Source organism: Balaenoptera acutorostrata, chromosome 2 (assembly GCF_949987535.1).
Source record: "Balaenoptera acutorostrata chromosome 2, mBalAcu1.1, whole genome shotgun sequence".
In the NCBI taxonomy this organism is placed as follows: Eukaryota; Metazoa; Chordata; class Mammalia; order Artiodactyla; family Balaenopteridae; genus Balaenoptera; species Balaenoptera acutorostrata.
Genome location: NC_080065.1, coordinates 46,505,435 through 46,532,575, shown reverse-complemented (window position 1 = coordinate 46,532,575; position 27,141 = coordinate 46,505,435). Strand labels below are relative to the sequence as shown.

The 27,141-nt window shown below is 35.0% G+C and overlaps 1 protein-coding gene across 1 annotated transcript in view; it reads left to right on the top strand.

The window, feature by feature from the left end:
- Window positions 1-26,111, top strand: part of IL6ST (interleukin 6 cytokine family signal transducer) — a 50,567-nt gene extending 24,456 nt beyond the window's left edge. The window contains exons 6-17 of the mRNA XM_007195601.2: window positions 1,403-1,569; window positions 2,143-2,297; window positions 4,101-4,260; window positions 6,226-6,308; window positions 7,317-7,527; window positions 8,113-8,295; window positions 10,083-10,184; window positions 10,372-10,518; window positions 10,790-10,930; window positions 16,067-16,163; window positions 20,211-20,292; window positions 21,145-26,111. Of these exons, the coding sequence (XP_007195663.2) occupies window positions 1,403-1,569; window positions 2,143-2,297; window positions 4,101-4,260; window positions 6,226-6,308; window positions 7,317-7,527; window positions 8,113-8,295; window positions 10,083-10,184; window positions 10,372-10,518; window positions 10,790-10,930; window positions 16,067-16,163; window positions 20,211-20,292; window positions 21,145-21,882 (2,266 nt within the window). The 3' untranslated portion in view covers window positions 21,883-26,111. The remainder of the gene's footprint in view (window positions 1-1,402; window positions 1,570-2,142; window positions 2,298-4,100; window positions 4,261-6,225; window positions 6,309-7,316; window positions 7,528-8,112; window positions 8,296-10,082; window positions 10,185-10,371; window positions 10,519-10,789; window positions 10,931-16,066; window positions 16,164-20,210; window positions 20,293-21,144) is intronic.
- Window positions 26,112-27,141: the final 1,030 nt, after the last annotated feature.

The window sequence follows — 27,141 nt, the reverse complement described above, 5'->3', positions numbered from 1 at the left end:
CCGCTGCTCTAGAAGTTACCTGTTTTGGTTTGGTTTTGATTTATCCTTCTATTTTAAAAAACAGCAAGTATGTATATAAATATTCTTAATTGATAATAATTTAAACATATGTGAGTAAATATAGTCACATCACTTGAAATTTTCTGTGGTGATAGAAATCAGAAAGTGGTTGCCAGGGTTTGACTGGAAAGGGATTGAAGGAATTTTCTGGGGTGATAGAAATTCTTATCCCTACCCTATCACCTCCTAGCATACTGTGCTTTGAAAAAGCATACTGTGCTTAAAGAAAGACATTGCTGGTACAGTAAAGATTCTGTTTCAGGAGAGGAAAGAAACAGTACTAATATCACAGGAAATGAATAATTTTTAGAGAAAGGTCAATGGGGATAGAGCATAACATTCTAAATGTGATATTTTCGGAGTAAAATTTTGAAAATAATTTTGTGTTTTAAGATATAGATCAAACTCAGTTTTAAAGAAAAACAGGTGAACTTTTTTTTTTTTTTTTTTTTCCACACGCACACACTGTATTTTATTTTTACAAGAGATAGATAGACTGACACCAAGCATTGTACATGGATGACCACAACAAAAGCAACAATGATTGCAATTACCAAACATGAAACACACTTATACTATGTCATAACATTGACATTCAGTCCAGTAATCCTCCACTGTAACAGCTCCTTTACTTTGCAGTGAAAATTGATTTGTATATTCTTTTCCTCTGAGTCCTTGTGGGATTTTTTTTTTTTTTAATTCAGACAGAAAGTCACAAAAATTATACTCATCCTCATCAGTTCACTCAGTCCCATGTAATTAATTTCTTTTTTTTCATCTTGATCTTTTGTTAGCACTTTTATGAGTTCATCAGTTTTTCATTAGAGTTCTGAAAATGCTTATTCATTCAGTTCAGCAGTACAGTCAGTTACCAGAAACCTGTACTTGTCAGAGTCTTTTCCATGAATTTCTTGAAGATGAAACTCTTTTATAGGAACATATTTGCAAAATCATCAGAGTACACCCAGAACTGTCTGTAAATGACAAAAGACTTAAAAATGACCATGGTTAAAGATTTGATGAAAGTTCATAATAATGCAGTTGACAAGAAAATTAGTTATTTCTGAGATATACATTTTAAAGTAATAACTAGGATTATTACTTATAACATTATACCAGAACATATAAGATTTTTAGACGTTTCCTGTAATGTCAAAACAGGTGAACTTTTAACAAATTTTGTTTTTAGTGTTCAACAGTTGATTCTAAACTTATTAGAATTAACTTTTTTATTCTAAGCTATAATAATCTGGGTCTCATCAAACTCTTTCCAAGTAAACTTTTTCACTCTAATTTGTTCAAATCTATTTTTAATGACTGATTCTACCATTTTTGTATTTAGGGCAACAGAGAAGTTTGATGATTGTAAAGCAAAACGTGACACCCGCACCTCATGCACTGTTGATTATTCTCCTGTGTATTTTGTCAACATTGAAGTCTGGGTAGAAGCAGAGAATGCTCTTGGGAAGGTTACCTCAGATCATATCAATTTTGATCCTGTAGATAAAGGTAGTTGTAAACCTGAATTTGAGAATTTATTAGAATATACAGTGGTTTATAAATTAGTTTTAAGTTTAATTAACGTAGAAATAAGCATTTATTTTATTATCTTAGTGACTTTTACAAATTCACTTTATCAACAACATTAAAAATAATTTGAAAAAGAAAAATATCCATAATCCAACACACTCACAGCTGTTTTCACTTTGACTATTATCTTCTGGTATTTGTCCAAATATCAAACATTTTATAGCATTGTAATCATAATATACATGTTCCATTTTTATTCTTTTTTAAAATTTCATGTATCATAAATACTTAACTATCTTTTAATATCTGAACCTGAAAAGATTAACAAACGTAATAAGCTGACAAGGAAAAAAACTAGACTTTCTTTAGGAGCCTTTCCTTTCCATTATAATAGTATGGCATAGCATTGCTTTTAGAGAAATTATTTCATTTGGTGAGAATAAAAGAATACTTAAATAAAATATAAGGAGTATAAAAATAAAATAAAATATAAGGAATATATTTGACTTTGTATAAGAAGTTATAATCTATTGGATCTATTTTATTCTTCAGTGAAGCCCAATCCACCACATAATTTATCAGTCAGCAACTCAGAGGAACTGTCTAGTATTTTAAAATTGACATGGATCAACTCAAGTATTAAGAGTTTTATAAGACTGAAATATAACATTCAATATAGGACCAGAGATGCCTCAACTTGGAACCAGGTAAATTGAAAGTTACTGTTTATTCAAATAGTCTTTCTTGCAACCCACTAACCTAAAAATCCCAATCATTTTCTGAATGTCTTAAGTTTCTGGTTATGTGAAGTATTTTGCTTGACACCTCTTCTAGACCTGTATCTCAAGCAAGGACCAACAGGAAGACATCCAGATAGAAAATACAGTTTTGCTCAATACAGTAGCTTTTAAGTGAAATATGGAAGTGATGCAGGATGATAGGGAATAGCATTTTTGACAAGAGGTGAAAGGACCACAAATAACAGGAAGTAGATTAAGTAGAGGAGTAAAAATGAAGAGATTATGCAGATAAGGTAGAGCAGGAGTTAGCAAACGACATCTGCTGGCCAAATTCAGCCTGTCATCTGTTTTTGTAAAGAAAGTTTTCTTGGAACACAGCCACACACATTTGTTTACATATGGTCTCTGACAGTTTTTGTGCTACATAGAAAGAGTTGAGTAGTTGCAACAGAGACCATCTGGCCCACAGCCTAAAATGTTTACAATCTAGCCCTTTATAGAAAGTTTGCTAACCCATGAGGAAGGGATTGTAAGACCCAAAAGGAAAAGGACAGTGTACCCAAAGATGATGCTATCAGCAAAAGAAGTACTTGGAGCTTTTCAAAAGGCTATCATCATAGCATTGAGCTCCCCATACTATTCTTTGTTGTAACTCCATTTATCACTAACAGAATGCTTTTGCTTTGTTTCTCTGGTTGCAATAATGAGCTTAGAAGGGAATTGAGCCCATGACCTTCCTACTGCTGTCCTGCATTCCACTTATCTAAAGGGCTCAGAATACAATCAGAAAAAGCAACAAACCAAAATGGATTAATGCTTCATGTTGTACATGAGGATTGTACAGAGAGGATACATACCAGAAGTCCTTCAAAATATTTTTTAATATCATAGAATCTTAATTCATTGGTACAAAAAAGACTCGACACCTATTTGGTATTCAATGTTGAAATCTCAGAGTGGTAGAAAAAACCTGTTATTTATCTGTGTCTTTATTTCCTGAAAACCAAGTTTATCTACAAAGATAGCTTTTGTTTTTCTTAATTGGGCTGGATATCTTCCTTTTGCCTATCTAGATCTACACTCTACCCTTCTCCACCCTACTCTTTGTCTTGAGATGCTGACCTGTATGGATTTTATCTATTGGTTCTCTCTAGTGTCCTAGTGAGTTCCTAGCTAATGGGAGGAGGGGTCCTGACAAGAGAGAGGAGAGAGAAAAGTGAGATGAGCATATTTATTTTCCCTGCTTCCTCCCTGGAGCTTTCCTGTCTCAACCTGAGGTCACTGCTCCTCTCAAGTTAACCCTTTGTGTCCCTGTTCTTCCAGGTTCTGGTACCGCCCCTCATCCCTTTGGGTCTAAAGCTGGTAGCACCTAGAAGCCCCAGAGTACTGCCTATACTATCTAAGGTTTCCCGACACTCTGCCCATACTTCCTATAGTAAACCCTCCTTGAATTAAATTCTAATTGGAATTTCCATCTTTTTCCTGCTGAGACCCTGAGTGTTATAAGAGCATAGAAGAAAGAAAGAAAGAAAAGAAAGGATGAAAGGTTTAGTAATAGATGTTTCTGTATTTCCCAAACCTATTAACTTTACTGATTTTGACTGCTTATTCACTTGCATTTATTTCTCTCCAGAGCTTGAGTCAAATTAGTCTTCTTTCATTAGTTATTAGTCTTATTTCATTAATTAGCTTTTAAAATCTTAGGCAGTTTAGAAGACCTATAATAAATACCTTTGGGGTTTTTTTTTGGTCAATTTGCTTTGTTTTCAGATTCCTCCTGAAGATACAGCATCTACCCGATCTTCATTCACTGTCCAGGACCTTAAACCTTTTACAGAATATGTGTTTAGGATTCGTTGTATGAAGGAAGATGGTAAAGGATTTTGGAGTGACTGGAGTGAAGAAGCGAGTGGGATCACATATGAAGATAGTAAGTAAATAAGTATATGAAGAAAAAAGCATTGGAATTCTAACTATAAATTATGTCTGGTTTTAATAATATAGATCTCATTGCTTCTTATTTTGTGATCATTTTATTCAAACTGATATTTTACACTTTTTAAAGGATATCAAGTATAAAATCTAATATAAATTATTGATAGTACAAATCTTTTTGATACCTAATTAAAGAAAATTATGGAATAGTGTCCTAGATACCATGAGAAAACCATTAACTTAACGGTTTGTAAATGCAGAACATTTTATTAAAGGAGAGGTGTCCAGAAATATCTCTAACTAGAATCATATCCTGAATCGTTAAAAATCACACTATCTAGCAAAATGTGCTTTAGACCCTCACTATCAAAAAGATATTTGTACTATAGTTTTTATTCTTTTTTTTTTTTTATCAGTACTTAATAAGCCCCTGGAAAAGCATCCTGGCATTTTGGTTGGTTGATTTATTTTCATTTTCCCTTTCTTTCTCATGATAATACAGTGTATATAGTGTAGAATCCAAAAGGCATAAAAGGATACACAATGTAAAATAAAATTCCTTCCCCAAAGCAGCTAATGTTAATAATTTCTTCTGTAGCCATCAAGAAATAATCCTATGGCATATAGTTTTTTTGTTGTTTTTTTATTCTTTTTTCGGAACATTTTCCTATCATGGTCACCCTCTTTAGGTGTCAGTGGCAGCATCCATGGCTTTAAAACCTTCCCTACCACCTGTATCCCTTCACTTCCATGGAGCTCTTCCAGAGGTTTCATGAGAGTTACATGAATCGAGAATGTCAAAGTCAGAAAAGTAAAGTACCTTTCTCCACCAAGAAGTTTCTCTCATTTTGATAAATGCCAGGAAAGAAAGTAATCCTACTATTGCTGGTTTGGGAATCCTCGATCAGATCCCTTTGTCTTGGTCAGGAATTCTTAAACTGATATTCTTAGGGCCTTTAAAAGTACTTGGGTCAGTTTGGGGGAGTTCTTGAACTACTTCAAAATGTTGACAAAATATTGTGGTTAGTACTTGTGTGAATTGTCTGGAGCGATGGTACATAACCTTGTCAAATCAAAGAGATATCTGGTGTCCAAAAAGTTATGAACCATTGGATTATGCTTTTCTTCAAATTAGTGAAAGAAGCTTCTAGGTCCTCTTTATATTAGGAACCATTTCCAGCCCATAAAATTTCCTTTATAACTTCATGTTCTTTATTCTTTCGGGGTGCTGCACTGTACTCATGTATATATCTATTTGAACTCCCTGTACCAGCAGCTTTTTCCCCAGCCTTCCCTGGTCTGCCTTTCCTCTTTTCTCTGTTTTGTCACCTGTAATTACCTCTTCATGATCAGCACATCACTGCTTAGATTTTATTCAGATCCTTTTTTATTCTGTTGAATACCATATTTTGCAATTATATTTATAAAAATTTTGAATTTTTAAAACCTAATTATCAGCATTTGATGTTTTATAAAGTGCTTTTTCACATGGTTGGTGATTATTACAACAATCCTGTGAATTCATTTTTATAATATCCCATTACATTGACTCATCCAACATAAAGTAGTAAACTTATACTACATTTAACTCCATTTATTTTGTCTTCTATTCTTAAATGTATGCATTTAGGGGTTTTAAGCATGTATTTAAATATGATTTTTCAGTTTGATTTTTAGCAATAAGAAATAGTGATACATCTTTGGTTATTGCTTAGGATATATTTGTACTTTTAATATTTCAAGATTACAAAAGAGTTTCAATGTAATCTAAATCATCAAGCTATCACCCTGACTAAAGGAAGACCCAGGCATATCATGCTGGGATGGGAAAAGGCTGGTATAAAGAAAGAAAGAGAGACACCATATGATTGGAGGGCAAGAATATTAAGAACAAAGTAAGAGAATAACTTCTAGGATTTTATTTTATTGTTATAATAAAAAGTTTATGTCATCTCTTTAGGACCATCCAAGGCACCAAGCTTCTGGTATAAGATAGAGCCATCTCATACTCATGGCTGTAGATCTGTACAACTCATATGGAAGGTAAAAAAAATTGCCTATTTATATTCTTTTATCTCATATAAATATATTTTATATGGTGTTATGAGTGGAGCTTAATTTTTGATATCTATTTGATAACTATTTTTAATAAATAGAAACACAAAGCTTTATATATACTATAAAAAAGTCAGGTTCCTAAACTACAGGTGATACTTCATAGATATTTCAGCATAGTTCCGTGAAAGTTCTATGAGAAGAGGGGCCTTGTGTTTTTTTTTTTTTTATAAATTTATTTATTTATTTTTGGCTGCATTGGGTCTTCGTTGCTGTGCACAGGCTTTTCTCTAGTTGCGGTGAGCGGGAGCTACTCTTTGTTGTGGTGCGTGGGGCTTTTCATTGCGGTGGCTTCTCTTGTTGCAGAACACAGGCTCCAGGTGCATGGGCTTCAGTAATTGTGGCACATGGGCTCAGTAGTTGTGGCGCATGGGCTTAGTTGCTCCACGACATGTGGGGTCTTTCCCGGACAAGGGCTCAAACCCGTGTCCCCTGCATTGGCAGGCGGATTCTTAACCACTGCACCACCAGGGAAGTCCTAGCAGCCTTGTTTTTTACCAAACTTTCCTCAGTGCCTCATAGAAAATAATTAGTGTTTTGGGTAATCAAAGTATATGCTGGTAATAGGAAATAAAGTTGTTGTGCACTCCATAAATGTTCATGAGTGGATCATACTAAAATAAGGTAGAAAGAAAAATACTCAAGACATAAAATAATTTAGGCCAGCATAGCCACAGTGCAGAATTGTGTAGAGAACGAAAGGCTAACAGAATGGTGCTTTCCCTCGTAGTTGACGTCATGCTTTTTGAAGTCAGTCTTCATTCAGTGTGTAGTAGTTTTACTTCAGTAGTGAGTTCAAAGTAAGGTTGCCAGTCCCTTCCAATTAAATATTTAGAGATTTGACATAATAGCAGAATTTGTGAACATTAAGAAAAACTGATTAACTTTATTCAAGATTTATGAAATACATTTTTAAAATAAATTATTTTATTATAGACATTGCCTCCTTTTGAAGCCAATGGAAAAATCTTGGATTATGAAGTGACTCTCACAAGATGGAAATCACGTTTACAAAATTACACAGTTAAGGACACAAAACTGACAGTAAACCTCACAAATGATCGCTACATAGCAACTCTGACAGCAAGAAATCTGGTTGGCAAATCAGATGCATCTGTTTTAACTATCCCTGCCTGGGACTTTCAAGGTTTGTGTCCCTGAGATGGAGGCTGACTTATGAATGGGAAAGGGTAGTTAGGTATGGACAGGGCTCCTGTAAAAAAATGTAAGTATTCTAAGACTGTCTCCTCAGTATCAACAGTGATCATATTTTTAGAAGTCAGTCAGCAGCCAAACCTGGTCCATCATTTTATGGCTTACTTAAACTTTGCAGTAAGCTACTTAATTCATTTAAGCATTTTCTGATTATTTATCTTTTTTTAAATATATTTTTAAGGTTTTAGGAACTTTATATGTATATGACTTAAATATACTGTTTTTCTATAGCTTTATCTGTAGCTTTCAAAGAAGAAAAACATTGCAACTTACGTACACAAAACACTTGAAGAACTTTGGGAAAGGAAGAATTTAAGTTCCAAAATAAGTTGACTATTTACTTTACATGTAAATTATAATAAAGTGCTTTTATTCATGTAAATACATGTTAATATTATATGCTACAAAAACGTGATAGCAAGATAGATCACATGGTTATGGAAATGAATGTAAAATACTGGAATATCAAATTTTTAATGTTCATTTGTCATATCAGTATTCAAACTTTGTTTTAAAGCTACTCACCCCATAACGGATCTTAAAGCATTTCCCAAAGATAATGTGCTTTGGGTAGAATGGACTGCTCCAAATGAATCTGTAAACAGATATGTACTTGAGTGGTGTGTGTTATCAGATAAATCGCCCTGTGTCCCAGACTGGCAACAAGAAGACGGTACTGTACATCGCACCTATTTAAGAGGTATACCTGGCTACAAACATTTAAGTTGCTGTCCTTTTTCTAGCTCTTTAGACAGATTTTTCTTTTACATATTCTTTTCTGCTTTGTAGGCTTTGTGGTCCATTGAAAAGATATCCATTTTATCATAGTTACTAGTTACGTCTTGTGTACTAGATTTGTGACTCTCAGCAAGTCACACTTAACCTCTCTAAACTGCAGGGTCTGTTTATGGACTAAGTGGGGTTAATACTATCTTCTTGTAATATTCCACTATTGTTTTGATCATCAAAGGAATGTTCACAAAACTGTAAAGTAAGAGAAATACAAGATAATCCAACCTCTGTTGCTAATAGTATCTCTGTACCTGATTCAATTCCCTCATTCTTTAATGAGAAAATATTTTCCCTGAGCATCTAGATGGCTTGTTAACTTCTTATAGCTGTTGAAGAAGCGAAGCAGAACTAGAACTTAGATTTCCTTGTCTTTTAAACTGCAAGTACTAATGAAGGACAGAAAGTAATGTATTATAGAGCTCCAAAATGGGTTGCTTTAATTGTAAGATACTACTTATCAAGTGATACAACAACTTTAAAGAGAAAACAGAGCATTCAGTTTGTATGTGTGTAAAGAAGGATAACCATTAGAATTCAGCTACAAATAATATGATTAATCAGAGAAAACATGTTAACAAAGATATACCGTATATCTTTATATATAGCCATAAGGTTAATGAGCTTTATTCATAACATAGGCTGTTTGGCCCTCATTAACCTATTATTTAATATATAGTTTTACTAATCCTGGTTGTCTAGTTTATCCACCTTATCCAAATAAAAACAAGGTGGAGCTAGAGAGGAGATAGATTGATAATAACTGGACAACAGGAACTTTTACTATAGCATACCGTAGGCTCTGGAGACCTTCAGGTTGTGCAGGTATCCCCACAAAGCTCAGTAGGCCTGATAAAACATCACTGTATTACAGCAGAATATACAAAGATTATCTTCTTGATAATATTGAATCATCAAGAAAATTACTCTCTTTAAGAAATCAAAAAAGCATATGTCACTTCATGCATAATAGTTAAGGAAATGTAATTCTTGTTGAAAGTATAAACTTCAGTATAACAAAAAAATTTTTTGCTATTGCGTGCTGAAGGGATAGATAGATTGCTTTGTTAATTTGGAGAGAGTATAAATAAAGGAAACATTTAAGATAATTTTTTTCTTTTAAAATTATGTTACTTTCTGGGAGAAATAACACTAATTCTTGTTTTCCCAGTTACCTGACAAACCACAGCCGTTAGCGCTTTCCCTAGCTCTGATTAGTGACATCTTGCACTTAGGCAGTTCTCAGAGAAGTAGGTAAAATGTACAAAAATTGCCAAACTCTAAGGAAGACCCAGGATAATTTGAGATCAGTGTTTTATAAATCCTGAATATAAATGCAATCATTACTTTTATTGACAGTATAAATATTTTTTATTCACTGTATTGGCAATAAAAGTAACCTTTTATTTTCAAACAGTTTTATTCTGTTAAGCTTGAATCCAGTACACAAAAGGCAATGCTTACTTTAAAAAAAGGAAAGTTCAGTGGTAGTAATTTTATAATGTATGCAGACGTCAAATTATTATTTAGTATACCTGAAATATGTTGTACATCAACAGTATTTCAATTTTAAAAAATGAATGAAAATAAAAGAAAGTTCAGTGGTCGTGAAATTATAATGTAAAAGTAAGTAATGGAATTAATTAGGTTTTTTTCACTATAGGGAAAAAAATGCTTAATCCACTATTCTTACTTCAGGAAACCTAGCAGAGAGCAAATGTTATTTGATAACAGTCACTCCAGTGTATGCTGATGGACCAGGAACCCCCGAGTCTATAAAGGCATACCTTAAACAAGCTCGTAAGTCCAGACCTACTTTCTTTGAGAAATGTTGAGTTTTTTAACTAACAAAGACATTTTATCCCTTTTAAATAAGGATATGTCTTATTATGTTCAAATAATTTCATGATAATGAAATTTTACGAAGTCTTAATGATTTACTAAATTCTAATGATTTTCAGTTGGTAAATACCCTATTCTATTTCAGCACCTTCCAAAGGACCTACTGTCCGGACAAAAAAAGTGGGGAAAAATGAAGCTGTCTTAGAGTGGGACCAACTTCCTGTTGATGTGCAGAACGGATTTATCAGAAATTATACTATATTTTATAGAACCATCATTGGAAATGAAACTGGTAATAAAACTATATCAGCTATTAAGAATCAGGTGTTTTTTCTTAAGCTTTTAAATACTAATTTGTCTCACCTTATTGTGTTATACATCTTAGTATAGCATATTATCCTCAGAAAAGAGATACCTGAGAATATGCTTTATGGTTGCTTTCATGGTCCTATTAAAGAAACATTGTTTTCTAGTAAAATATGTTTTAATACATTCACAATGTCAAATATAGGCCAAACCAAGCAAGAATAGTTGAATAAAGCACACTTATTGATTTCTTCCAGCTGTGAATGTGGATTCTTCCCACACAGAATATACACTGTCCTCTTTGACTAGTGACACTTTGTATATGGTACGAATGGCAGCATATACAGACGAAGGTGGAAAGGATGGTCCAGAATTCACTTTTACTACACCAAGGTTTGGTAAGAAATAGTGATGTTTGATCTTTCTTTTTTTCTCTTTTTTCTTTTTAAAATTTAATCAGACTAAAAATGGGCTTAATTTATATGCTAAAATTTTGTTTAAAGTGCATCTTTGGATTCATATAAATGAAGTGTTCATAAATTATGATTTTTATATTGTTGTTTATCTGGTTTTGGTTATGTCTTTAAACTACAGAAAATTTTTTCCTTACTTTTTTGTTGTTTCTTTAATTGTCTCTGACTGATTTCACTTGTACTCTGTAAATCCCAAAAGAATTTGTATATCTTTCTAAATGGGTTCACTTTTTCACTGGCAAAAGTTGGATGTGGTCTTTCTTCTCTTGTTCTTCCTCTTATTGGCAGGTTGCTATAAAGACTAGTCCACCCTTGCGGTCTCATTTCCATACCTCCAGCTCAGTCTTTATTTAACCTGCTGAAACCAGGCTTCCAACCCACCACTCCACTGAAACCTCTCTAGTGTCACTCATAGAAGACCCCTTAGTTGTCCTATCCAATGCATGCTTTGTAGTCATCTTTTTTTTCCTGCGCTTCCCAGCATATGACCCTGTTGGCCTGTTCATCCTTGAAACTGTCCCTTCCCTTCGTTTGTTTTTCTAATAACACTCTCCTGAGTCTCCTCCCTGGTACTTTCTTCTTGGTCTCCTTTTCTGCTCTTTTAAATGTTTTATATTCTCCAGAGCTCTGTTCTTGGCACTGTTTTCTTATTTGCCTATTCAGATTCCCTGCCTATGACTTCAGCCATCCTCTCTTCCCTTCCCAAATACATTTTTCTTTCTTTGTTCCATGCCACAACTCTTTGCCAAAGCCAGAAATTTAGGTGCAATTGTAGTAAGTTTCTTCATATCTTTTTCACTTACATAAACCAAGTATCAAGTCCAGTAGATTGTGCCTTCTAATTACTGCTTGTGCGTGTGCTTTCATAATCTCTTTCTTTGACCCTAAACTTCTCATCATTTTCCCCACCTTTTTGTCTTTTCCCAGTACGTGGCCCTATACCTTTCCTTGTTTTGGCTATTCCTGTAGCCTCCCTAAAGCAGACTTAAACTGCATTCTTTCCTGTATCTACTACATTTTGAATCATTATAGAAATTACCTTATTTTATTGTAATTGTATTTGTAACACCTACACCCAAGCACCAAGACAGTGAATGATAAATAATAAGCTATTTATCATATAAATAAATAAATCATTCAACCATATTCCTCATTGGTTGAATGATTGCTGAGTGAGCAAATAAGTAGATAAGTGACTACATAAGATAGATATTAAAAGATCCTGAGCTTTGCTGTGATGGCCAATAATGAATATAGTCTATGGGATAATATTTGTGGTGACATGTTTGTAGAATATATATGTAACAAATGCAGGTTTCCCCCGCCATCCAAAAGTAGAGCATTCCTATGAAACCTTTCATAAGCCAAAGTGGTGTAGAGCAAAGAGTATTCCCCACTTTTGGAACGTTCACATTATGCCACTTCACTTTCACGAAAGACCTATGTTAGTACACTAACAAGCTTTTTTCATAAATTTATTTCTGTTAGCAAAAACAGACATTAATGTAATTTATGAAAAAAGCTTGTTAGTATACTGATGTAGGTCTTTCCTGAAAGTGAAGTGACATAATGTGAACTTTCCAAAAGTGGGGGGATACCTGTAATATTTGAAATAAAACTTTGTGCCATGATCTTTAAAAAATAGTAATAATAAACTTTAAAAATATTATCCTGATTATAAAAGTAGTGTTAATTATAAGGAATTTAGACTATACAGTAAAATACAAAGAGGAAGAAAAATCACTCCTGATCCCTCATCCAAAATAATCTCAACATATTTATATATCCTTCTAGTCTTTTCTATGCATACATTTTTTTCCAAAAACAAAATCATACTTATTAGTATTACTTCATCATCTGCTTTTTCCTCTGACCTATCTATTGTTTTATGGATTCATTATGGCTACTTCACATGGCATGGAATTTGCTCCCAAGGACCATATAGCTTAGTTGAAGAAATATGGTACAAGTAAACAAAACAGAGAGACATTTGAGCCATGTAGATAGTAAATAGAGCAGGAATTTAAAGATATCTGTAGTGGGGAGTTTTACCTTCAAAGATTTTGTGGGAAGACAGTACTTGAGCCTTGAAGTTAAGATGTGGACAGATAGGAAGAAGAAGGCATCTTAGTTCAGCATGAGCAAAGGCCCAAGGCATGAAATCTTAGTTCAGCATGAGCAAAGGCCCAAGGCATGAAAATATAGTAAGCAGAAGTTCAGCACCAATAAAGGAGAGGATCTGCCTGAATTTGATTTGGCATATGTATGAGAACCTTAGCATTCAGGAATTAATATTTTCCAACCTATAGTTTATTCCTGAGCCTGTATCTGATTTCTTGGTTCCTATCATGCTTTGTAGGAGGTAAAGTTACTTACAAAGGGATACGTGTGGTGGAAAGATAAGACTAAGTGAATACTGTATGACTATAGTACTACTTTCATACATTTTTCCTGTAAAAGACTAGTTACAGGGGGCTGGAGGAGTTAACCAGAAACAACCATAGGTAAATCATTAAAAAAATATCTAATATAAATTGTCCCAATTAGTGATTCATTTGATTAATAAGTCCTCTTTTATTTTTTTATAGATCTTTATTGCAGTATAATTGCTTCACAATACTGTGTTAGTTTCTGTTGCACAACAAAGCGAATCAGCCACATGCATATACATGTCCCCATATCCCCTCCCTCTTGAGCCTCCCTCCCATCCTCCCTATGCCACACCTCTAGGTCATCGCAAAGCACTGAGCTGATCTCCCTGTGCTATGCGGCTGCTTCCCACCAGCCAACTATTTTACATTCAGTAGTGTATATATGTCAATGCTACTCTCACTTCGCCCCAGCTTCGCCTTCCCACCCCATGTCCTCAAGTCCATTTTCTATGTCTACTTCTTTTTTTTTTTTTTTAATTTATTTATTTATTTATTTATTTTTGGCTGTGTTGGGTCTTCGTTTCTGTGTGAGGGCTTTCTCTGGTTGTGGCAAGCGGGGGCCACTCTTCATCGCGGTGCGCGGGCCTCTCACTATCGCGGCCTCTCTTGTTGCGGAGCACAGGCTCCAGACGCGCAGGCTCAGTAGTTGTGGCTCACGGGCTTAGTTGCTCCGCGGCATGTGGGATCTTCCCAGACCAGGGCTCGAACCCGTGTTGCCTGCATTGGCAAGCAGATTCTTAACCACCGCGCCACCAGGGAAGCCCTATGTCTACTTCTTTATTCCTGCCCTGCAACTAGGTTCACCAGTACCTTTTTATTTTTTTTAAAGATCCCATATATATGCATTGGCATACAGTATTTGTTTTTCCTTTCTGACTTACTTCACTCTGTATGACAGACTCTAGGTCCATCCACTTCACTACAAATAACTCAGTTTCATTTCTTTTATGGCTGAGTAATACTCCATTGTATATATGTGCCACATCTTCTTTATCCATTCATCTGTCAGTGGACATTTAGGTTGGTTCTATGTCCTGGCTATTGTAAATAGTGCTGCAGTGAACATTGTGGTACATGTCTCTTTTTGAATTACAGTTTTCTCAGGGATATATATGTCCAGTAGTGGGATTGCTGGGTCATATGGTAGTTCTATTTTTAGTTTTTTAAGGAACCTCCATACTGTTTTCCATAGTGGTTGTATCAAGTTTACATTCCCACCAACAGTTCAGGAGGGTTCCCTTTTCACCACACCCTTTCCAGCATTTACTGTTTCTAGATTTTTGATAATGGCCATTCTGACCGGCGTGAGGTGATACCTCATTGCAGTTTTGATTGCAGATAGGGATTCATGTGGTATTTAGGGATCTCAGGCTTGCTGCTTTTTAGATGATATTATTCCTACTTCTGCCACTCCTTGTGCCTGTTAAGATTCTCCTAAAATTCTTAGCCCTATGTCAGATTTATCATCTTTTTGAAAATAGTAAATAACTATTAAAAATTTTGCCTGGGGCTTCCCTGGTGGCGCAGTGGTTGAGAATCTGCCTGCCAATGCAGGGGACACGGGTTCGAGCCCTGGTCTGGGAAGATCCCACATGCCGCGGAGCAAATAGGCCCGTGAGCCACAATTACTGAGCCTGCGCATCTGGAGCCTGTGCTCTGCAACAAGAGAGGCCGCGATAATGAGAGGCCCACGCACCGCGATGAAGAGTGGCCCCCACTTGCCGCAACTAGAGAGAGCCCTCGCACAGAAACGAAGACCCAACACAGCCATAACTAAATAAATAAATAAATAAAATTAAAAAAAAAAAAATTTTGCCTGAATTGTACATTTTTATTTCTTATAGAAGATTACATTTATAGTTCAATTATTGAGATTGTTTAAAGTTTTCCCAGGGACTTCCCTGGTGGTGCAGTGGTTTAAGAATCTGCCTGCCAATGCAGGGGACACGGGTTCGATCCCTGGTCCAGGAAGATCCCACATGCCGCGGAGCAACAAAGCCCGTGCGCCACAACTACTGAGCCTGCGCTCTAGAGCCCGCATGCCACAACTACTGAAGCCCGTGTGCCTAGAGCCCGTGCTCTGCAACAGGAGAAGCCACCACAGTGAGAAGCCTGCACACTGCAACAAAAAGCAGCCCCTGCTCACCGCAACTAGAGAAAGCCAGCACACAGCAACAAAGACCCATCGCAGCCAAAAATTAATTAATTAATTAATTTTAAAAAAGAAAAGGCTTTTCCAATTCTACCCAGTAGTTCTAGAACTCAAAGATAAGCTTTTGCTGAGATTCTGCTGAGTGCAGACCATAAATGTAATAAATAGGTTTGAAAGCTCTTACCAGGTAGATAGATTATCTATCCAGTAAACTGAACTAATCAGTTTATTCCACCAGCCAACATATATTTTATGCATACTATGTGGTCAGGTTACTGTGTAAGGTGTAAGTAGCTAGGATATGATTTACCAAGGGGGAAGGGAGGGGGGAGAGAAACACCTTTAAGTTTGAAAAGGTTGTCAAAAAATATTAGGATGGTATTTCATCTTTTCAAATCTGGTTGGGAAGTTGCATTATTTCTCTTTCGCATATGTGTCAACAGTTATTTTCTTTCTTTCCCCTTTCTGTTTTTTTAGCTCAAGGAGAAATTGAAGCTATTGTTGTACCTGTTTGCTTAGCATTCCTATTGACAACCCTTTTGGGAGTATTATTCTGCTTTAATAAGCGAGACCTGTAAGTACCTGTATTCATATTTTTGCATTTTCCCCCACCTTTATTGATCTATAATTTACATGCAATGAAATTCATCCATCTTAAGTATACAGTTTAATGAATTTTTGTAACTGTATATAGATGTATAACTACCACCACACTCAAGATAGAGAACATTTCCATCACTCTAAAAAGTTTCTTCATTCTGTTTTGTACTCTGTCCTCTCCCTCAGCCCCTGGCCCCAGCAATCACTGATCTGCTTTCTCTGGTTGCAGTTTTACCTTTTCTAGGATTTCACATATATGGAATCAAACATGTAATTTTTGTGTTTGATGTCTTTCACTTGACATATTTTTGAGATTCATCCATGTTGTTGCATATACTAATATTTTTCTTGTTATTGCTTAATAGTATTCTATAGTATAGAGATATCGAAATTTGTTTACCCGTACATCTATTATGAAAGTTTATGTTGTTTCTTTGATTTTTGGCTATTACAAATAGCTAAAATATGTATGTGTTGCTATGAACATTCACATACAGATCTTTGTGTGACGATATATTATCATTTATCTTGAGTAAATGCTTAGTAGTGGGATTGCTGGGTCATATGGTAAGTACATATTTAACTTTATAAGAAGCTGTCAAACTGTTTTCTAAAGTGTTTGTACCATCTTGTATTCCCACGAGCAATGTGAGAGTTCCATTTGTTCCATATCATCCCCAATTCTTGGTACTGACAAGGTTTTTAATTTTAGCTATTCTTTCTCATGGATTTGTAGTGCTATCTCATTGTGGTTGTAACTTCTGTTTCCCTGATAACTAGTAATAGATCTTTTCATGTGCTACCTATACATCTTCTTTTGTGGTATGTCTTTTGAAATCTTTTGCCCATTTTTAAATTGGGTGATTTGTCTTGTTAATATTGAGGTTTAAGAGTTCTTTATATATCTGGTTACAAACTTTTTGTCAAATATATGTTTTGCAAATTCTGAACTGTGGCTTGCCTTTTTATTCTCTTAACTGTGACTTTAGAAAAGCAAAAGTTTAATTTTGATCAAGTCCATTTTATCAGGGTTTTTTTTTTAATGGTTCTTGCTTTTTATGTCCTGTTTAAGAAATCTTTGCCTAACCTAATGTCACAAATATGTTCTCCTATATTTTCCTCTAGAAGTTTAATCATTTTAGCTCTGTGCTGTGATCTATTTAGAATAAATTTTTGTGCATGTTGTGAAGTCAGGGTCAGAGTTTTTTCCCATAGATATCTAGTCATTCCCAGCATCATTTATTGATAAGGCTATCTTTTCCTATTGAATTATCTTGAACCTTTGCCAAAACCAATTATCCATATAAGTCTGGATCTATTTGTGGACTCTCAATCCTGTTCCATTGTTCTATATGTCTGTTCATCCTGATAATACGTGGTCTTGATTTATTATAGCTCTATAGTAAGTTTTGAGACCAGGTGGTAGAATTCCTCCAATATTTTTTTTCAAAATTATTTTTGCTAGGTTCTTTGCCTTTTCATATAAATTTTAATATCAGCTTATAAATTTCCTTTAAAAATCTGTTAGAATTTTTATTGGAATTTTATTGAATCTGTCCATCAGTTTAGGGTAAAATGCAATCTGAACATGAGTTCACATGTTCATGAGTCAAATAAATCTTTCAGTACGTGAACGTGGTATATCTCTATACTTATCTTGGTTCCTTTTGCAATGTTTTGTAGTTTTCAGGCCTTGCACATCTCATGTTAAATTTATTCCTTCCTAAGTGTTTTTTTGTGTGTGTGCTATTATAAATAGAATTTAAATTTTTTTATTTTCTAATTGTTCATTGCTAGTATATTGAAAAGTACAGTTGATCTTGTAAATGTATTGGTCTTGTATACTGAGATCTTCATAAATTAATTCAGTCACTTTTTGGATTTTCTACATGCACAGTCATGCTGCCTGCAAGTAAAGATTCCAGTCTTTATACTTTTAGTTCTTTTCATTATTGTACTGGCTAAGACCTTCAGTACTATGTTGAATAGAAGTGGTAAGAGCCAACATCTTTCCATTATTCCTGATCTTAGGCGAAAAAGCGTTCAGTCTTACACCATTGCATGTTATGTTAGGTGTAAGTTGAGGAAGTTCTTATATTTATGTTTTGCTAAGAGTTTTTGTCATGAATGGGTATTGAATTTTGTCAAATGCTTTTTCTGCATCTGTTGAGATGAGCTTATGATTTTTCTCCTTTCATAAATATGGTGAATTTTATTCATTGATTTTCAGGTGTTATACCTTGCATTCCTTGGATTTTGCTAGATTCGGTGTGTTGATAATTTTTGCATTTTTTATATGTTCATAAGTGATATTGATTTGTCCTTTTTGTGGTGTCATTGTATAGTTTTGGATTCGGGGTAATACTAATTATCTCATAAAATGAATGGCCTCAGGACATAGTACCTCTATTTTCTGGGAGAGTGTGTAGGGTTGGTATTATTTCCTCTTTAAATGTTTGATAGAATTCACAAATGAAGCCATCTGGGCCTGCTATTTTCTTTGTGGGGAGGTTTTTTTTTTTTTTTTTTTAAGGATTTTAATTTTTATTTATTTATTTATTTTTTAAGTTTTATTTATTTATTTTTGGCTGTGTTGGGTCTTCATTTCTGTGCGAGGGCTTTCTCTAGTTGCGGCAAGCGGGGGCCACTCTTCATCGCGGTGCGCAGGCCTTTCACTGTCGCAACCTCTCGTTGCGGAGCACAGGCTCCAGACGCGCAGGCTCAGTAGTTGTAGCTCACGGGCCTAGTTGCTCCGTGGCATGTGGGATCTTCCCATACCAGGGCTGGAACCCGTGTCCCCTGCATTGGCAGGCAGATTCTCAACCACTGCGCCACCAGGGAAGCCCTGTGGGGAGGTTTTTAATTAAAAATTGAGTTTCTTACAAGTATAGGGCTATTGAAGTTTTCTTTTTCAATCTGTTTTGGTAATTAATTGGTGTCTTTCAAGGGATTCATCCATTTTTTTTTTTTTGGTTGGTCAGTTCATTTAGGTTGTTAACTTTATTGCTTTTTATATTATGTCCAGATTTCATAGTTGTTCCTGCAGGACAGTCTGTTAGGATCTTATTACTCATCTTTATTTGAACTTATTCTCAAGATGACTCATTTCCTGTGTACCTGTGTACACTATGGACCTCTAATGTTGGGCTAGGGACTGTATTAAGGTAAAGATATTTAAATAGGTTTTTGATGATGGGGGATATCCTGAATTCATTGTTAGCCTTTTCTTCCTTGTGAAAAATCAAATTTATTTTATCTTGTACCAATGTGAAAATTGAACATTTTTGGGTTTTTGTTTTGGGGAGAGAAGGTATACCACAATTTTTTGTGACTCTGGCTAGAGTTTTTAAGTGTTGTTGTTGTTGTTTATTTATTTTATTTATTTTTGGCTGTGTTGGGTCTTCGTTGCTGCGTGCAGGCTTTCTCTAGTTGCGAGCAGGGGCTACTCTTCATTGCAATGCATGGGCTTCTCATTGCAGTGGCTTCTCTTGTTGTGGAGCACGGGCTCTAGGCGCACGGACTTCACTAGTTGTGGCACGTGGGCTCAGTAGTTGTGGCTCGTGGGCTCTAGAGCACAGGCTCTGTAGTTGTGGCACACCGGCTTAGTTGCTCCGTGGCATGTGGGATCTTCTCGGACCAGGGCTCGAACCCGTGTCCCCTGCATTGGCAGGCAGATTCATAACCGCTGTGCCACCAGGGAAGTCCTTTAAGTGGTTTTTATTGCAGAATTTAATTTCAGAGATTTTTAAAAATTGAATACTGATTACCAGCTTTAGTCTTATAAACAAACACTTTTTCTTTAAGGATAAAGATTAAGATCCTTATGCATTTTTAACAGTATTTCTATTGGTTACAAGAAAAATAACGTTTTTGTTAGCTTTGGGATACAGCAGGTATTTTTTGTTTATTTAATTGGATTGGTTTGATTCTTAAGATTCTTGGATGATAATGTTTAGAAATAGGAACTATTCATTGTTTATTACATGTGGTTCTACATATGAGATATTTCTTTTCTCTCCAGAATTAAAAAACACATCTGGCCTAATGTTCCAGATCCTTCAAAGAGTCATATTGCCCAGTGGTCACCTCACACACCTCCAAGGGTAAGATGAAATATTTCTGACTTACTTGTAATACACAAGCATATTAGGATATATTATAGAGTTCAAGCAAAAGATAATACTGAATCGAAAAGTAGATGAAAATAGTACATAAATGAGAATTTTAGTCAAAATTTAAAATAATACTTATGTATTCTAGGAGTTTATTATCACCATAGCATATTTGTCCTTATATTCCTAATTCTATTTAGTATACATTAAAAATATTTGATTGAACTTGTAAGTTGAAAACCTACTATGTTTTAATGCTGCTATGTGATAATTCTGTTGTAAGGCAAGCATTTTAGATTATGTATTAAAATAAAATTTTAAATCTACCATTTTAACATGATTAAATGGCTTCTGGAAACCTACAGTAAATTCCTTGAACTTCCCTAAAGGGGAAATGATTTGTACTTATTACCTTCTGACAGTCCGTTAATTTTAGATTAACAGATGATTGAAATGTATATCCTATGAAACTTCAGTCATTTGAGTTTGATTTAATGTTTTCCTCATTTTTCTATCCAATTAATCCTAGGCTGCCCAGACTAGGCATGAAATATGAAATTTTATTTCTAGACCTTTAAGTTTATCAAAATGTAATACCAACAATATTGATTTAGAATTCTGAGGAAATACAGCCTAATTCATACTTTTTAGAATCATTTCACAATGTCCGTGATTCACGTGATTTAGTTAGTGATATAGATTATCTCTGCACCATTAAAAGTTACTGAGAAGTTTCAGAGCTTCATTACTCTGTGGCTTTAACTAATATGTCGTATGTAATTATTTCAGAGTTTCTAAATGAACATGCACCATAGGTAGTAATTCATTTTCTCTTTTTCTTAGCATTTTAATTCAAAAGATCAAATGTATCCAGATGGCAATTTCACTGATGTAAGTGTTGTGGAAATAGAAGCAAATGACAAAAAGCCTTTCCCAGAAGATCTAAAATCATTGGACCTATTCAAGAAGGAAAAAATTAATACTGAAGGACACAGCAGTGGTATTGGAGGGTCTTCATGCATGTCATCTTCTAGGCCAAGCATTTCTAGCAGTGATGAAAATGAATCTGCACAGAACACTTCGAGCACTGTCCAGTATTCCACTGTGGTACACAGCGGCTACAGACACCAGGTGCCATCGGTCCAGGTCTTCTCAAGATCCGAGTCCACCCAGCCCTTGTTAGATTCTGAAGAACGGCCAGAAGATCTACAGCTGGTAGAGAATGTGGATGGCAGTGACGGCATTTTGCCCAGGCAACAGTATTTCAAACAAAACTGCAGTCAACATGAAACCAGTCCAGATATTTCGCATTTTGAAAGGTCAAAGCAAGTTTCATCAGTCAATGAAGAAGATTTTGTTAGACTTATACAGCAACAGATTTCAGATCATATTTCACAGCCCTATGGATCTGGGCAAATGAAAACGTTTCAGGAGGTTCCTGCAGCAGATGCTTTTGGTCCAGGCACTGAGGGACAAGTAGAGAGATTTGAAACAGTTGGGATGGAGGCTGCAGTTGATGAAGGAGTGCCTAAAAGTTACTTACCACAGACGGTGAGACGAGGCGGCTACATGCCTCAGTGAAGGACTAGCTCCTGTTACAGCTTTGGAAACACCTGTAAAGTAAAGCTAAAAAGTATTTTACCTGTGATTTCAGATCTTCACTCACTGAAGACGATCATTTGCCCTTAAGGACAAGAAGGTACTGTCCTCCCATGTGGGCTGTTTCCATCCCAGAATATCTGGGATTTGACTTGAAGCACTACATAAACTGACTTCATCCTCCAAATAGCTGAATGACTGTGCTGTTTCAGGATGTTTGCACTGAAGAAAAACAAAGCTTGTCTGAAATTTATAAAGTGAAACTTTTTGTTTTGCTATCTAGAAAACAGAGGGTATTTAAATTAAAAGCAGTGGTAAACTTAGCACAGCTATACTGATTTTAATGAGAATAGTCATCAAATATCAAATCTTGGGGAGAATTAGCATAAAAATTAGAGGAGCAAGGTCTAGACCCTCTACTTCAAGTGACAACATAATTTAAAGAGTCCAGATGGTACAACTAATATGAGCCTAGCTTTTGTTGTCTGACAAAAAGAAGAAAAAAATTGGGCTCATTTATAATCATACCAACATATAAAATATTAGTTCTCATCCATTGGTAGTGATGCTGCCAGTTACTGGAGAAAAGGAATTCTGGAGTTTTAACTTGGCAAACTAAAAATATTAATTTTTCAATATTAGACAATAAGTAAATTTTCAAACATTTGCTTTCTATCACTGTTGACAACCTCTGAAGATCCATTTCACACACTCAGCAGAGGGTCCAGATAAGAGCTAGGAATGAATGCGACGAATTATCTTAAACATTTAAAAAATTCTTTGCCATTTATAAAGGCTTAAATTGTTAACACTTTTCTATACATGTATATGTACATTATTGACCCTTCTTGTTAAGACATCAGAGAATTTGGTTGATGAAGCACTTTATACAGTATGTCTTCACCTTAAAATGTGTTTTGATTTAATATGCTTTGTTTTTAAGTAGGCCAAGATTGAGTTTTTTCTTTCTTTCTAGTAGGTGTTTGAAGCAGACTAATAACTTAGAGGACTTGGGCAATACTCACCAAAACAAACAAAGCACCGCCCCAAAAATGTACATATTGATCTTAGGAAATATCACAGTTAGCAAATATCCTTATTGTAGAGGCACTTAATGAAGAGATAGTATTTTAATGTCTGCCAGTTCTGAGGTAGGTGAAACTTAGTTCTACATGATGATTTAGGAATATTTTAAACCTCTTCCCACATGTTCTGTTCTTCAGGGGAAAAGTGAGTTGGGCTTCCAGAGTTTAGCACTAAACTCACTTTCACATTTATGTTATTCCCTACCCACCACATTTGACAAGGAAGCAGGGGCTAAAGCTAGGAGCTGAGTAAGTAAGAAGAAATTGTCATGTGGTTGACTACTGCTGCCAAGTAAGTTTGTGTTGTTTTTCTGTCATATTTAAGTTACAGAAACCAAGCCAACTTAAAATAGTTTGTAGAGGTTATTGAAGAATAAAAGGCTGAGAAAAATTAGTACACATTTACAGTTGAGATGTAATTCAACTCGTTACTCTCAATATTGTTCACATTAGACTTGCTGTTATGCTTTATCCCTTGTATTCTTGCCTGATACTTTTCAGAGTTCTTTCTCATATACAGTCTTTGCGAGACAGAGCAGATGCTTTATTCTGATATATCCAGTTCTACTTTAGGCAAAACCAACATGAGGTTGGTAGAATGTCAGAATTAGTAGTAGATGAGGAAAATTAGGCACAGACAGGTCAGGCTGGAACAGAGAGACCCCGAACTCACACACACTACACACTACAAGGTAATAAGCATTACCACCATTTAAGTTGGTCATCAAAGGCTGGTCCAAATCAGGACAAGATTTATCTTGCTAAATGTCAACAGATTTATATCTATTACATTTTTCATTTCCTCAAAAAAAGTAGTCATGTTGTTATAACCATGTTTAGCTCTAACCTTCCTCCTAACAAATAGCAGTGTTGCAAAGAACATTTTAGTGTGGAAATTGTATGTGGGAGGTGGGCAGTTATAAAATGTGAATTCATGATCTATGGGAATCAGAACAAATAGTTATTTAAGAAAGGACATCATATAAGCAAATTTGTATGTTGAAACTTGTATAGAATATGGTGCAGTGAGTGAATGCCCCCCAGCCACAAAAGCACTTTAGGCATATTAAATGGACATAGTTACTGTGCAAAACTTCATTCAGGATATAAATATATTTATGTAATATACATCTTTGCCCCAAAAGAGAAAAGGAATCATGAAACTTAAGTACAAAATTACTTTCATAAGGCATGTCTTAGAATAATCTGTCTTGATATATGTAAATTATATTTTAGGTAGGCCCAGAAACAAATCCAGTTAATTTATGTGAAAATTAGACTATGTTTAAGATAGTGGATAAACTACTCATTAAATATCTAGTATCCAAAAATTTGATGCAGTTGCCCTCTTGTAAGATTAAAAAAATAATAAGCATATGTTACATGTGTTGTTATTGTAATTTGATTGTTACTGGTGTCTTTGGTATCCTACCCTCATCCTTCATAAAGGCATGAGGCTAAATAACTTGGAAAACTGTCAGACTTCAAACCCACTAAAATCTAAAAGTTTAATTCTTTTTTAACATGGATCATTCAGCACTAGGGAACATACCCAACATGTGAGCAGAAGCAAGGGAAAAAGCAGAATCATTCACGTGTTTTGTGTTCACATCTGTTCTGTGCCTAGTTGTTTGTTTAATTTCAACCTTTTTCTTTGATAAGAGATTTTTTTTAACACACGAAGTCATCCAAGACCCTAGTTTATTTTGAAGTTAAGGGTTAATGAAGTTGAAATATACTTTTAAAACATATATTTATGAAAAGTCAAATTTAAAGTGGAACATCTAAAATAGCACTATAAATAGAAATCAGATTTTAAAAGACATCTTTTTTCTACTCACATAGTTTAGTTAAAATCATGACATAAATTTAGAAATAAAATAATTATATAGTAGAATTCCCTAAAATATTTCTGTTAACTGGCATGTACTGACCAACTATAAATTAAGTAGGAGAACTCTTCCTAATCTATTCCATTATATTCCACACCAATCTCCTCCTCTGTTTGGTGTTAGGAACAAATTTCTATACCATACATTTCTGTTTCAGTAGTTCTTTGTTGAAATGGGTAAAATGTCAAAATAATAAGCTACATAAAACTTAAAGTTCAATTGTTTAAAAATATTGGGATAGCTTTCTGTTGTAGGTTGTGTTAGATTCTATTGCCCAGGTAAGATTACTTTAAAAATTTTTTTGCACTTTTTTGTAAATTAAAAGAATATGAAGCCATAAAATGGCAAGATATTTAGGCTTAAGAAATTTTAAACTAGCAAACTTACAGCCTAATTCTATAAACCGGTCCTTGGTAGCCGTTCCTTTTCAGGCTATTTATAAACAGAATTTAGATGTACGTCAAAACAAAACTTTCCAAAGCTAAATGTAATATCTTTTGGGTTAATCTATTTTTTTTTCATTGTATATGCTACTTGTATGTGTATTCCCACGATATTCTAATATGCATTGCATTAAAAATGGCAGCTCTGGATGAGCTCTTTTGTTACCTATTTCTAAATTTTTTACTAAGGCTTTTTGTAGTCAGTAGTTCCTTAAAACGGGTTAAACTTCATTACACAGTTCTTTAAAGTTGATAGATAATGATGAAAATGAATTTAAGGCCAATGGTGATAGATGTTACAGACCTTTTATCTCTTAAACATAAGCTTTGAGAATGATAACTACATGCTTCAGATGCTGTTACATGAATATCAAAATGTGATGTGTCAGAAATAAAGGGATAGTTTAAAGGTGGATATTTGAAAATTCTTTAGTCTTAGTATATATATATATATATATATAGAATAGTATACTCTAAAAATAAGTGTGCAATTTACTAGTACTACAGTACAGTGAGTAGCATTAGGTATGTCTCCTATTTATACCCTATGTCCCATTTAATTGTAAGTGCAATCCTTTTAAGTTCACTTGCTCTTTTACCCCGACCTAATCTAACTTCATATAGAAGGCTTGTCTAGAAAGAGTATTGTATGTATTTTCACTTTTGCACAGTGAATTGCATGTGCAACTTGTAACCACAGCTATTGTTTTTATGTTGACATAACTCTTAAATGTTCTCATATATCAGCTCGCATCCTTTAAGTAAATTTAATAAATTCTTAACTCAGTTTTTTTCTGGGTGTGGTCACTACCAGATGTCATTAAACACAATGTTTAAGGTAACAGTATTTATCATTACTGGTGTTGGGCCTTTGTGTAAACTAGGTGGTTTTTGAGGGTTCTGTGGCTTTTTAAATGCTCATTTAGCATAATGGATAGGGTTTAGAAGAAAATCAATACCCTATCTCGGCCTTAATAAATACAGATTCGGAGGTGGCAAATTCATTGACCATTTTTCTGGATTTACTAAGATGATTTCTGGAATCCCAGCATCTTACCTCCCACTGGATATTTTTTAACTGGGTTGCCAGGGGACCAACCAAGTACAGAGGCGCTGCGCCATCCTGTGGCCTGTCTGTGCCCACACTACTAGAGTCTTGTCACAGTGAGGCACGAAGCCCACTGCTCCACAGCAGCCCACTGCTGCCCCCTGAGGTTGCTGAGTAGAAGTGTATGAAAGTAACCGTTCCACCTGGGAGGAAATCTGAACTACTAGATTTGTGTCTTCACATTGTGATTTTATCTTAAATATGCAGTAAATGAAAAACCCACAAACACACAAGTTAACTTCATCCCTTCACATATATACTAAAGGTTGTAGAAATAGCGTCTTGGGTTTGGGCTATGTGTTTGTTTAAAATCTTTGGCTGTGGCTCTTACGGGCTCAGCCTGACTTCTTTGTGGTACCTCTTGTCTAACCCTAATTTATATTATGGATCCAATCCATCCTACTGCCAAAAAGATTACAGAGTTCCCTCAGCATTCAGTTTCCCTAGCCCAGAGACAGAGAAGCAATTTTAACTTCTGGTTTAAACTTTTTTCTTTTTAAATTAATATAAAACGTTCCTTCCATGCTTTCAAAATATAAACAAGAGTACAACAAACTGTGCTCTTACAGAGATGTTTAAGTCTAGTTAAACATGCTCTGGTTACTTCATAGAGTACAGAAGAGAAGGAGAAAAAGAGACCTGAGGTGGAAAGAGAAGGAAGTGTGGAGAAGCAGAGGGAAGCAGGTAGTGACCCCAGGTCAACAGCTCATGCC